Here is an 11,396-nt window from a genome sequence, read left to right on the forward strand (position 1 = left end):
CTAGCAGACAGTTGATTAAGACGGGTGGGCAATATGCATGTCCTGTTAGAGGCCACAGGCTTGACAACTTGTCACATTCTTTCCTGATACTTGCGGTGTATTCAGGTATTAAGAATAACCAATACACAGAAAAGCGATGCCTGTCATCATACAGAATTTATAAATCGGAATTCTGGATCAGCAAACTTGATTTCTCTGTGGATTACTTAAGTCTTCTAGTTAGAAGACAATTCCTTTATTGTATTTTTCTCCTGCATTATGTATGAAGTCTCTTCTTGAGGTTAGGAGTTCCTTGGATGAAGGAAAGAATTACATTTATTTTTCCTCATGCTCTTCTTGTGTAGGGATTTGAAATAGCATTTTTTAAAAAATATTTCTGTTGTTTATACACATGGTGGTTGTACTAGAAAGTGTCCCTTTTAATTTCCGAGCTTCCAATGTTAAGTTCATGATTCTTTTAGCTACAGGCGTTCAGTACTGTTTGGCCTTTATCTCTAATGAGGCATGTCAAGAAAATCCCCTTTTTTGTAATTGCTTATGTGGAATTTCTCTTGAATTGACACAATTACATGTTGTTTCCTATTACTTTTATACTTTAGAGGTATTGATAAATATATGTAATATAAAATAGTAATTAGTCATACATGGCTGTTAAGCTTGAGTAACAGAGCTTTGGATGCACTAATAAAATTAGATTATGGGATTTTCTGAGAACTTGTAAGGGGAAAAGCTTATCTTTCCTACCAATAAACATGCAGTATGGCAAAAAATGGCAGAATTAGCTCAATCAGTATAATATCAAGAATGTATTTATAGTAGTTTAATTACTGGAGCAATATACAAAGCATTTTTACACTTCCCTTGTGATAGAGGTGTTTACCTCAGAGTGAGTGTGTGTGTGTGTGTTTTCTTGAATAGAATTATTTAACTTAACTCAAAAGAACAAAGCTCAAAGGAAGTAGGCGTGTTTCCTATCCTAAGGATATGTCTACCCAGGGTGCAGCAAGCTGGGGTGTTTCAAACCACAATACATTAATGCACACTAGGGAAAATTTAGTGCACATCAGCACGTCCATACGGACAGTCAGTGTGCGGCACACTGCACGTACGTCCTAGCTTGCCACACAGTAAGAGTTTGGGTAGACATGCCCTGAGGAGCTTACATTCAAAATAAGCAAGCAACACAGTGGCCAAAAAACTGCATTTGAATACCCAAAGGAGGTTGCTGTAGCCCAGTGGTCTCCAAACTTTTTTGATTGCGCACCCCTATCAGTAAAAAAATTTTGAGCACGCACCCCCTGCCGCCCCGGCTCTACCATTTTTGCCAAAGCAATTCACACCCAAAGAAAAAAAGAAGCGCTCCTCCTGCCGCGCACCCCCAAGGATCCTCTTGCGCACCCCACTTTGGAGACCACTGCTGTAGCCTACTAGTTTCTTTTTGAAAAGTATATAATGGGTTGGTGACAATGGTTTTATAAGGTCAAGATCAGGTGGTGTTTTATTGACTACCTCTAAGCATGCTGCTACTCCAGCTGCACGGTAGTTGATAATTTTTCTAACTGAATCTCGGTATTGCTATTACTAAGTGTCTTGTTGTGAACTAGACAGTTACTTCACTTCCATCACAATATTTGTAAACTATTGTAAAATGTTTCCTTTTTCAGCTTCCAGAAATGCTTCATGGAGATGGTGATAATGAAGAACATGGATATTGTCCAGTGGGGCAATTCATTCTCCAGAATTTAGGCTTGCTCCTTGGATTTGCTATCATGCTGGTGATTGCACTGTATGAAGATAAAATTGTGTTTGACATCCAGTTTTGACCATTTCCAGAAATTGCTGTGGTTACGACGTTACTGTATGGCTTTGAGTCTGCACTGTTGTACTGTATGCACATTGCTCAGAGAAAAGGCAGTGGCTTGCACTACTACACAAGTACAGTCTATTTGTTTCCACATAGATTAACTTTTGCTGCTTGCTAACTAAAATAAGACATGGTGCTCATACTGCACCTTCCAAATTCAAGTGACAGAACTTAAGTAGGAAATGTTGCATATGAAAAGACAACGTTGTGTGTGCTGCACATGAAGCATTGTGCAACTGTTTACAAATCAGCAGGCAGCGAAAGACCTAGTCTGTTCAGGAAATGTCTTTTCACATTACAGTTAAACACAATCCACAAAACATTAAAGGTGAAATCCATTCCTCTGCAATGGGCCTGCACAAAGTCTATGTGCTGTGTAATTCCCACATAAGGCTTACATGCCACGTATACCTCATGCTAGCCCTCTGCACAATGGTGGATGTTACCCTAAGACAATTAAATGCTACACTTAGCACCTGACTGGAAAAACTGTGCTTTTTTTGAACTTAAAAAAAAATCTGTTTAAAACACCTTGGTACACATTAAACTGCATTTCATCATTCTAAAGTTCGTGTTTAAGGAGGCAGACTGTTGCAATATGCACAGGTCTGTGTAATCGGCTGCGAAGAGCTATATTCCATTGAGAATCAGTTTTCCTGATTAAGATTTATTTGATGTTAGCTCCTTGCTATTGGTAGGAAAATGAAGTAGCGTTAGTATTAACTTGGGGAAGTCCCTGATGTCAGAAGGTTAATGGGCTATTCCTGAGTCTTTGCTTGAGAAACTAAACATTGGGTGCCACTTACAACCTAAACTACTGATGAATTGTGGCTGTGAGTTTGTGCAAATGCACCTCTAACAAAGGATCCATAATGGAATTTCTCAGTTTTAACAGTTCAATTTATTTTGGGATTCAAATTTTTTCTCCTTTTTACAGTAATATCTTCTGAAATCCAATGTACTGAACCCAGATACAAAGATTATAAAAATAATGCCCTGTATATGTAGTACTGGTGGGTCATTTATAATGCTGTAATATCAGGTCTGAATGTATTACTTCCATGCCTTGGCATCAGAGTTTATAGCACCAGCCATTGCAGGCAATAGACTGTGTGCTAGAAGAGTCCCACTTCCAGCATAAAGGAGTTAATAATTTTTAATTGTTATATCTTAGGTATCTAGGGTATATAAATGCAGCTGTCATTAAATTACCGGTACGTGTGAGTTGGGAGGATAGGGTGAACCATCAAAATCCTTAACCTGCTGGAATCAGTTTATCTTTGCTTACTGCCGAGATGCTTGTATTGCCAGATGTGAATTAGTTTCTTTTCTCCCCCCCTGTCCTATTAAAATTGTGAATTTGTGCGATGTACAAGCCCTGTGAATTCTGCAGTCTGATTTGATAATCTAGGACCAATCCTAAGCATGGTGGTGGTCTTTTTTTAACTTGCTGTTCTAGTTTTCGTTTTTATGTATGCCAGGTAAGCTGTATTTTGCTGCACACTGTCAAGTTTTGTTTCAGTCTGCTTAGCATCAGTGTCCTGCTAAAACTGCACTGGTTTAACATCTTAACGAGCCAGTCAGTATCGTCATTCTGGTTTAAAATTAATTCCTGTTCCTCTTTACTTTTAACCCTTCAGTTTATCAATATAGTTGTCCCTTTTTCTTGGCCACTTCCTTCCCCCCAGGAACAGTCTGTACATTTTAAAGGTATAAGTTGGCTCCTGCGAGTATCAAGAAACTTGCATATACAGTATTAAGTGTCCATTCTATAAAAGTGAAGCAATCAAAGTCAAGGGTCCAATTCTGCAGTCCTTGGTGCACAAAACACACTGAAGTCAGTTAGAATTTTGCACATAAAAAGTCTAGATCAGACCCTAATTAGCACAGACATCATCTCATTTAATGTTTAGAGTGGATTTTTGTAACAAATGCTAGGTAAAATTTTCAAAAGCAACTAAACGACTTAGGAGTATAAAGGTATGTCTACACTACAGTGGCACAGCTGCACTGCTGTTCTGTAGACGCTTGCTACAGCGATGGTTTTTCTTTCACTAGTAAATCAAGAGGCAGTGGTTAGGTCACCAGCAGAATTCTTCGGTCAGTCTAGCAGCGTCTATACCAGTGCTTAGATCAGTCTAACTACATCTCTTATTTCACACCCCTGACCCAAAGTAGCTAGGTCGAGCTAAGTTTTAGGTGAAGACCAGGCCTTAGGAGCATAAGTGCCACTGAATTTCAATGAGACGGAGGTCCAGATACTCAAAGATACTTAGGTGCCTAACTCCTATTGAAATCAATGGGAGTTAGGCCCAGATCCTCAAAGGTATCGAGGGGGCTAAGTGCCCAATTCATGTTTGAAAATGGTACTGAGGTACTAACTTTCTAGAAGACCTTTTTCCCACTTGGAAAAACAGGGTCATATTAAAACATTAGGTGTTGCATTTTCCACTAAGAATGGAATTTGTTTCCTTGTTTGCTACTATTTATTGTGATTGTGAAGAGCAATATAACAGCTGTGGCTTCTTCTGTAGGTTTCCACCAGTGTTAATTTCAAACCAATTCAATGTAGTTTTATGTCAAGTTACAGACAATCTGAATTTCAGTATACTTGGCTTCAACATTCCATTCTGCTTGAATACAGTCTCATTTAACATGTATTCGTTGGAGGGCATAAATGTTACTTGTATATTACAATGCTGTCACTGTGTGACATCCCATATGAATTTTGATGTAGATCACATTGCACTCAATCAGCAGTGATTATGCTTAGAAAATACTATAGTAGCTAGATGCAGTGTGAATTTTTTCCATTACGGTTTATAGTTTAAAAATGTGATTATGGTCCTACAAGATACTTGCTGAGCTATAAATCTTTTTTTGTTATAACTAAATCATTTAAATAATTTTTATAAAGCTGGGAATGATCAAATGCTGTTTGGTTCATTGTCAGCAGTGTTGTGTTCATTTTATGTATGTTCCTTATTTATAAGGAGCTTCAGAAAATAAAATTATTCAAGGAGCAAACATACTGGTTGGTTTTTATAAAGTTTTTTATTACACAGCTTTATTTTATATTTTAGTATTTTTTAAAATCTCTTGAAAGGCAGAAGTGTAATGGATTTGTTTAAATATTTTGATTTCACTAAACAGTAGTATTTAAAAATTGAAATGCATCTTACACAAATGATTCATCTCAAAAATAAGCATCTATAAATGTCCATGCTAAATTTAGGAATTAAGCTGGCATAATAGTGCCACACCCCGTCCAATCCAGTGTTGTTCTGGTTTATCCGAAGGAAGAATCATTGCTATCACAAAGTTGGTAGAATGTCCGGTAGTGGAGAGGGTTCCTCTTCTCTCACTTGTCTTGTACACTGGAGCAACGTAACTTGGTCGTTGTGAAATGTCTGACCTCTTGCAAGGCTTTAACCACATCTATGATAAAGTACAGAATAAACTCTTTACCTTTCTGGGTAAAGTCTGTAAGACTTTAAATGTGAACACAACTCACTAAATACTTCCTAGACCCACTATAGTTCACCAGTAACTTGTGCATAATCCAGAAAAGTGCTGAGTGCTCCTTCCCCTCCCTGCAAAAAGTCCTCCCCTTGACTTCATTATGAATTGTGGATGCTCAGTGCTCTGTTGCATACAAATTGCCTGATCTGCTGCTCAAAATATTTTCAGTTCAATATATGTAAAAAAAAATATACAAGTTGCTACTTCACATTGGTTACCACACAGCCATGTGGAGACCATGACTAAGGTAGCTCTGATGGCAAAAGTTTTTACTTAGAAAAAATGTTTTTGTTTGTTTTTGTTTGTACTCCTTTAGAACATTATTGTTCGAAGCTAAGTCTGCCATGCTAGACTGTCATACTGACCACAGGTACTGTATCATAGAGGATTTTCGGATAAGATTCTGCTAGCTTCTTAGTTTTTCTGTCCCAGCGAGCTCCATCCAGGAACAATCCTCGAATGTAGACCCCTAAATTAAGCAGAAAGTTTTAAAAAGATGTTTGGGCACATAAACCAAATGTACTAGAAGTCTGTGTGAAATTAGATCAGCTTTTCTAATCATACACTGTTTAGATCATGCATGAGGCTATAGTGCAACTGAATAATACAGAAATCCATGTGCCAGTTTTTTGACCCAGTACCCCTCAGGTGGTACAAAAGAAGTTGAGACCCCCCATGTCCTCTGATGGGGGTAGCCCTGCTATGTTGGAGTCCTTAGTAGGGATGGGGCTGACTTTTATGCCTCCTTCCTCGTAATCCCTGATTACAAGGAGGGATGGTCAAGGGCTGTGGCTGTAGTGCAAAGTAATTTGGCGCTTCAGTTGGGTACGGTCTTTTCGGTCCCCAATTCTTCATGTTCACTTAATGTAGGTACTTCTTAGTAACGATATTGTATTCACCTCTCTTAATGTTGGCTGGCAGTTAATAGCTACTCAAAAATAAAACTCAAGGCAGGCAGGGGGCCTGTAACCTAAGCCTCACCACCCCGGGCTATAGCTTCAGCCCTGGGCCTCAGCAAGTCTAAGCCAGCCCTGGCAACCCCCTTAAAACAGGGTCGTGACCCACAGCTGGGTTAGTGAAATGTTCTAAATACTGGGGCATAGAACTAAAGTAATAGGGTGAAATGAAGAACAGGAAAATTCAGGCTAAATATCACTTGAAATATGTTAGATGGTGGAAAAGTGTCTTAAGGCAAGTGGTAGATACTGGGTAAAGCACTTGACCAGATCCTCAGCTGGTGTAATTGTCATAGCTCCACTGAGGATCTGCCCCAGATAACAGTGTATGGAACAATCCTGCTTCAGGAGGTTACTGACCAGACACTAGGTAGTCTGAATGGTCTTGTTGATACTTAATTTGTGGTGTTCTACTAGGATTATTCAAAAGGTATTTTGTTGAATGTTGTCATTTTTATGCCTTTAATGCGCAAGCCTCCTTTAGTGACATTAGTGAATCACACTGTGGCCTATATTTTCCAGGATTCTGTGCATTAAGTGCTTAATGCCTGTTAATGCCAGGAATGTATCTACCTGTAACCCCTGAATAACACTTCCTACATGTACATCAGTGTAGGTGGCTAATAAAGCTTGTTTGTTTACCATCTTCAGGAGCATTTTTGTATTCCTTGTCTTCCAGCACTTCATAGTCAAACCCTAGTAGGTCAATTGGAATGGTGTATTTTCTGGCATAGTTCTGCTGGGCACCAGTTAAGAAGGCTTGAGTGAAGAAAAATCCTGAAAGCCAAAAGACTGGTGGAGTTCCATTTTCATACCATAGCTACAGCAGAAAAAGAGAGAAAAAATGTACCTTGAAATCATTAGGAGGCAAAAAATAATTTAGAATAGTATTAAAAGACATATCGTCTTTTTGCAGAAGCCACTGGTATTTTAGACAGCCAACAAAAACACTGTTTTATCGACCATGTTCTCCAAAATGCCAGTAGCTACTGAAAAAGGACAGTCCTGTTCCTCAAGTAGCTTTTAATGTGAGCATCAGTTTAGAACTGACTGAGATCACATCATCATAGCAACCTGATAACATTTTAGTCAGACTTTATGTGAACCAGCAACCTAGAGGGAAAAGACTCCATAGTTTGTGGCTACTCCCCTCAGCCATCAAATTCCCAAGCAATTTACTGTAAGTACAGTATCTGGCCTGTTAGGAAATCATTTTAATGCTCACTCTCTAATACCCAACTTCAGAAATTCAATGGAAAGGCCCATCAACAGTATTTTTGTCTTATGCTTTAATAAATGTAATACTGTTTATTAAACTTCACTGAACACCGCACCGTTGTGTGTGCCAGTAACAGTTGGCAGATAAGAGGCCTTTAGAGAATCCACAGTGAGCACCAACATTGCCCATCTGTCATGCGGGAGTTTTAATAGACAGCAGCAATCTTAATGAGGTGTATGCTACATAACGAAGTTTAGTGGTTTATTATATGCACTGATGAGCACACTGCTGTGCACAACCCTATGCAAACTAAACTCTTTATACATTCATTGTGCAAAACACATGTGTGTTTCCATTCTCTTATGGTGTCACCTGAGACCAAGAGAAAAATCAGGCCAGAGTTGCATAATCAATGTGTGCTCACCTGTAAGAACTTTAATCTGGTAAGAAAGTCATTCACATAGCTGCCAAGTGGTTTGAGGCTTGGGTAAGATTTATTCATCCACATTCCTGGAATTCTGCCTTTCAAGATGCTGCTTACCACTTCTTCTAGTTCAGAGGACATCACCACCAGTCCCTAAAGCAGATGTGGGGAAGGAAACAGTTACCCTGCCTTGTCTGCTCAGTCCACACCCCAAAACAGTAATAAAAACACCTGTGCTCTTATTCCAATAGCTATAATCCAAGTTTTAGCCACGCCAGACTGAGGGAACTTAAAAACATAGGAATTGCCATACTGCATCAGACCAGGGGCCAGTATCAGAGGTTTCAGAGAGAGGTTCACGATGCCCAGGGCTGGCTCCAGGCACCAGCTTGGCAAGCAGGTGCTTGGGGCGGCCGCTCTGGAGAGGGGCGGCACGTCCAGGTATTCGCTGAGAGCAAAGGACCTCCCGCTGAATTGCCACCACAGATCGTGGCTTTTTTTTGGCTGCTTGGGGCGGCCAAAACCCTGGAGCCGGCCCTGACGATACCCTCATAGAATAAAAAGTCTGTAAGGAAAGATTCTTCCTCCCCACCACTACAGTCCTGAAATGTGAGGGTTTCTATCCCTTCCAAAGCTCTAGTGGTTTTGGCAAGCCTTACTATCGTTATTCTGGATGTTCTCCTTACCAATATCAATGTTCCTGCCTTTTCTGAAACTGCCACACCTATGTGTGTGACTAAGAATTTCCTTTTTATTCACTTTAACATCCTTTCAGTGCCTGCCTGACCTGGTAGTATGTGACTCCAAGTCCCCGCTGCATCACCGCCTCGCCTTTCATTATTTGACACACATTTATCCTGGCCCCGCTGACTGGTCGCCTAGCTAAAAGAAGGTTTGAAAAGGGACGCTGCTATAGCTGAACGTTACTACGGCTAAGGGCCCAAGTTGAGGCAGGGCTGAGCACTCTCAACTCTCAGTTGAGGTCAGTGCACTCAGCAGCTTGTGTGAGGCGCCTCAGTCTTCCTCAGCAACAAGGCCAATTGCTGTTGCATCCAAAGCTCACTTTCATTTTTCTTGCCACATTCACTAAATATTGTTTTTAGACAAGCTGTCACTCTTCCCAAACCCTTTGGCTTTCCCTATGGGTGTCTGCAGTGACTTCATAGTGACTGGGCGAAACGGATAAAATGGTCAAAAGCATCTAAGTGACTTTGGAACCTAAAATCCTATTTTCAAAAGTAACTTTGGGCCAGATAGTCAAAGGTGTCACTGAGATTGTCAGAACGGCTGCTGCCTAACCACTTACCTGCCCAAAGTTCCTTAGGCCCATGTTTCTGCTCGTAGACGGGCACAAAGCCCCTAAGTGCTGATGCCGCTCTACAGCTGATAAGCTGCTCAGAGCTCTTGCACAAGCTGAAGCCCTTGCTTTGAGCCACTGGAGCGCGCAGCCCCGCCCTGCCAGAGCACTGCTTTACCATGTTATATCCGAATTCGTGTTATATCAGGGTAGAGGTGTACGTAGTGGTTAGGGCAGTGATGTGGGTGAGCCATTGCACAGGAGGGATTCAGAGACAACCACCCAAGCACCTGGGAGGAAGAGATGAGTACAAGCCCCTGCTCCAAGGCAGGTAGAGCAGGGCTTTGCATACAAATCTCCCACATCCCAGGTGAGTACCCTAACCACTATGCTTTAATCGGGGGGTGATGTCCCTTGTTTTTGCAAACACGGTCTGGCTTTTAGCGGTTAGGGCAGCTGCCTCAGTTTAGGCACCTAACTCCAGGAATGGGTTCACGGGTGAGACTGGACTTAGAGCACCCGTCTCGCTTTCTCTCTGCCGCCACACGTTTTACTATTAATACACCATGAAACCGCTGAAACAGGAGAGACACTTTGATTAGGGCACTCACATGAGAGGTGAGAAACCAAAATTCAAATCTCTTCAAACAGGGAATCCAATCTGGGTCTTGCACATCCCAGTTGTGTACCCTAAACCACTGGCTTAAAAGTTATAAAGGAACCTTCCCCTTCCATTCTGTGTGAGGTTGTGCATCTGAGACTGCCTACTGGTTTGGGCCCTGTAGGCCAGACAACGTCTCATTTGCACATCCTGTGGGGCTTAAGTATGAAATAGGTGTCTAGCCACCTAGCCTGAGGCATCTAGGAGACAGTAACAGTGAAAACTCAAACACTTGGGGATTTTATGGTCCTCCATGGTTAGGCAGCAGCTGAGCAGGGGTTCTGAGGATCTCAGCGTCACCTAAATCTTAGGTGGACTTTGCTGAAGTGGAAGTTAAGCACCTACAGCTTTTCTGAAAATAGGACTTAGTGTCCTAAGTTGCTTAGGACCATTAAAAAAATTACCCTGGAGCTATAACCTGCTAACGCAGAAGGCAAGTATGGCTTCTCTGCCCTATGAAGGACACTATTTCCCGCTTCCGATGTACATATAGACATATGGACAATTGTATTACAGCCATTTGGAACCTGGATTGTTGAATAGCTGATACTATAGGAACTGCCATAGTACATCAGACAAATGGCTCAATTCTGCAGAGTGCCATTAAATGCAACTGAAGTTGATGGCTCAACAGTTCACAGGCTTTAGCCCCCTACTAATCTGCTTTTTTAAGGTTTGTTGCAGCGCACCTTGATTGCTTTCTGGATGTTAATACAGGAGTCTCTTATTGTCTGCAGTAACTTGTTAAAGCGCCCCATCTCTTGGACAAGTACAGTGTTCATACTCTGCGTGTAGGTGGTCGGATATCTCCTCATTGCAGCCTCAATGCTGAAGTTTGAGGGAAGTTTGCTCAGGATGTCACCTGCCACTTCATTAACAATTTCATCTGTTGATTTTGCACCAGCGCCTGTGGCTCGAGACTATAAACAGCCGAAGGTTAAACATGAACTCTCCTGGTACAGACCAGTAAATATTTAAACACAGAAATAAAAATTAAATCAGTATTGTTAAAAATATTCTTATTGCTCCAAAAACAGTCTTGGGATGAAACAATCACGCAGCGCAATGCCCAAACTGGAGATTCCCCCAATTGTAAATGTCGTATATGTGACAGCTTCAGCGAGTGGCCTAAGCCTTTTGAAGGTAAGGAACCCGACGTACGTTTAGGCAATGACCATTCTGATGACCTACTCCTGCTATAGCAGTGGCAAAGTGTGTTTTCATTCAGTATTTTTGGTGTGTTTGAAATTACTCTAGAATTTGGCTGATCACAAACTCTAACATCACATCTCTCACCCAGCATTGTTGATAGTCATGAAGGATCAAGCCTAGAGAGGTCAAGAAGTGACTGGGCAAGGAGATTAAAAGGCAGATCTTGCTCCCATTCAAGACAACACGCCCAGTGACTTCAATGAGAACAGACTGAGCCTCTCACCCAATGGGTGATCCACTC

General features: G+C 41.2%; 2 protein-coding genes across 7 annotated transcripts in view; one reads left to right on the forward strand and one right to left on the reverse strand.

Moving 5' to 3' along the window:
- SLC39A10 (solute carrier family 39 member 10) overlaps positions 1-4,891 on the forward strand; it is a 134,262-nt gene extending 129,371 nt beyond the window's left edge. For all 6 annotated transcript variants that reach the window (XM_034786289.1, XM_034786285.1, XM_034786283.1 and 3 more), the window contains one exon: positions 1,665-4,891. In XM_034786289.1, the coding sequence (XP_034642180.1) occupies positions 1,665-1,823 (159 nt within the window). In that variant the 3' untranslated portion in view covers positions 1,824-4,891. The remainder of the gene's footprint in view (positions 1-1,664) is intronic.
- Positions 4,892-4,965: 74 nt separating this feature from the next.
- The window catches only part of DNAH7 (dynein axonemal heavy chain 7), a 227,691-nt gene continuing 221,260 nt past the window's right edge, over positions 4,966-11,396 (reverse strand). The window contains exons 60-64 of the mRNA XM_034786290.1: positions 10,633-10,863; positions 7,986-8,138; positions 6,985-7,162; positions 5,752-5,855; positions 4,966-5,302 (exon numbers count right to left, since the gene is read on the reverse strand). Of these exons, the coding sequence (XP_034642181.1) occupies positions 5,096-5,302; positions 5,752-5,855; positions 6,985-7,162; positions 7,986-8,138; positions 10,633-10,863 (873 nt within the window). The 3' untranslated portion in view covers positions 4,966-5,095. The remainder of the gene's footprint in view (positions 5,303-5,751; positions 5,856-6,984; positions 7,163-7,985; positions 8,139-10,632; positions 10,864-11,396) is intronic.

The sequence above is a fragment of the Trachemys scripta genome, chromosome 11 (genome assembly GCF_013100865.1).
Source record: "Trachemys scripta elegans isolate TJP31775 chromosome 11, CAS_Tse_1.0, whole genome shotgun sequence".
NCBI classification, from domain to species: Eukaryota; Metazoa; Chordata; order Testudines; family Emydidae; genus Trachemys; species Trachemys scripta.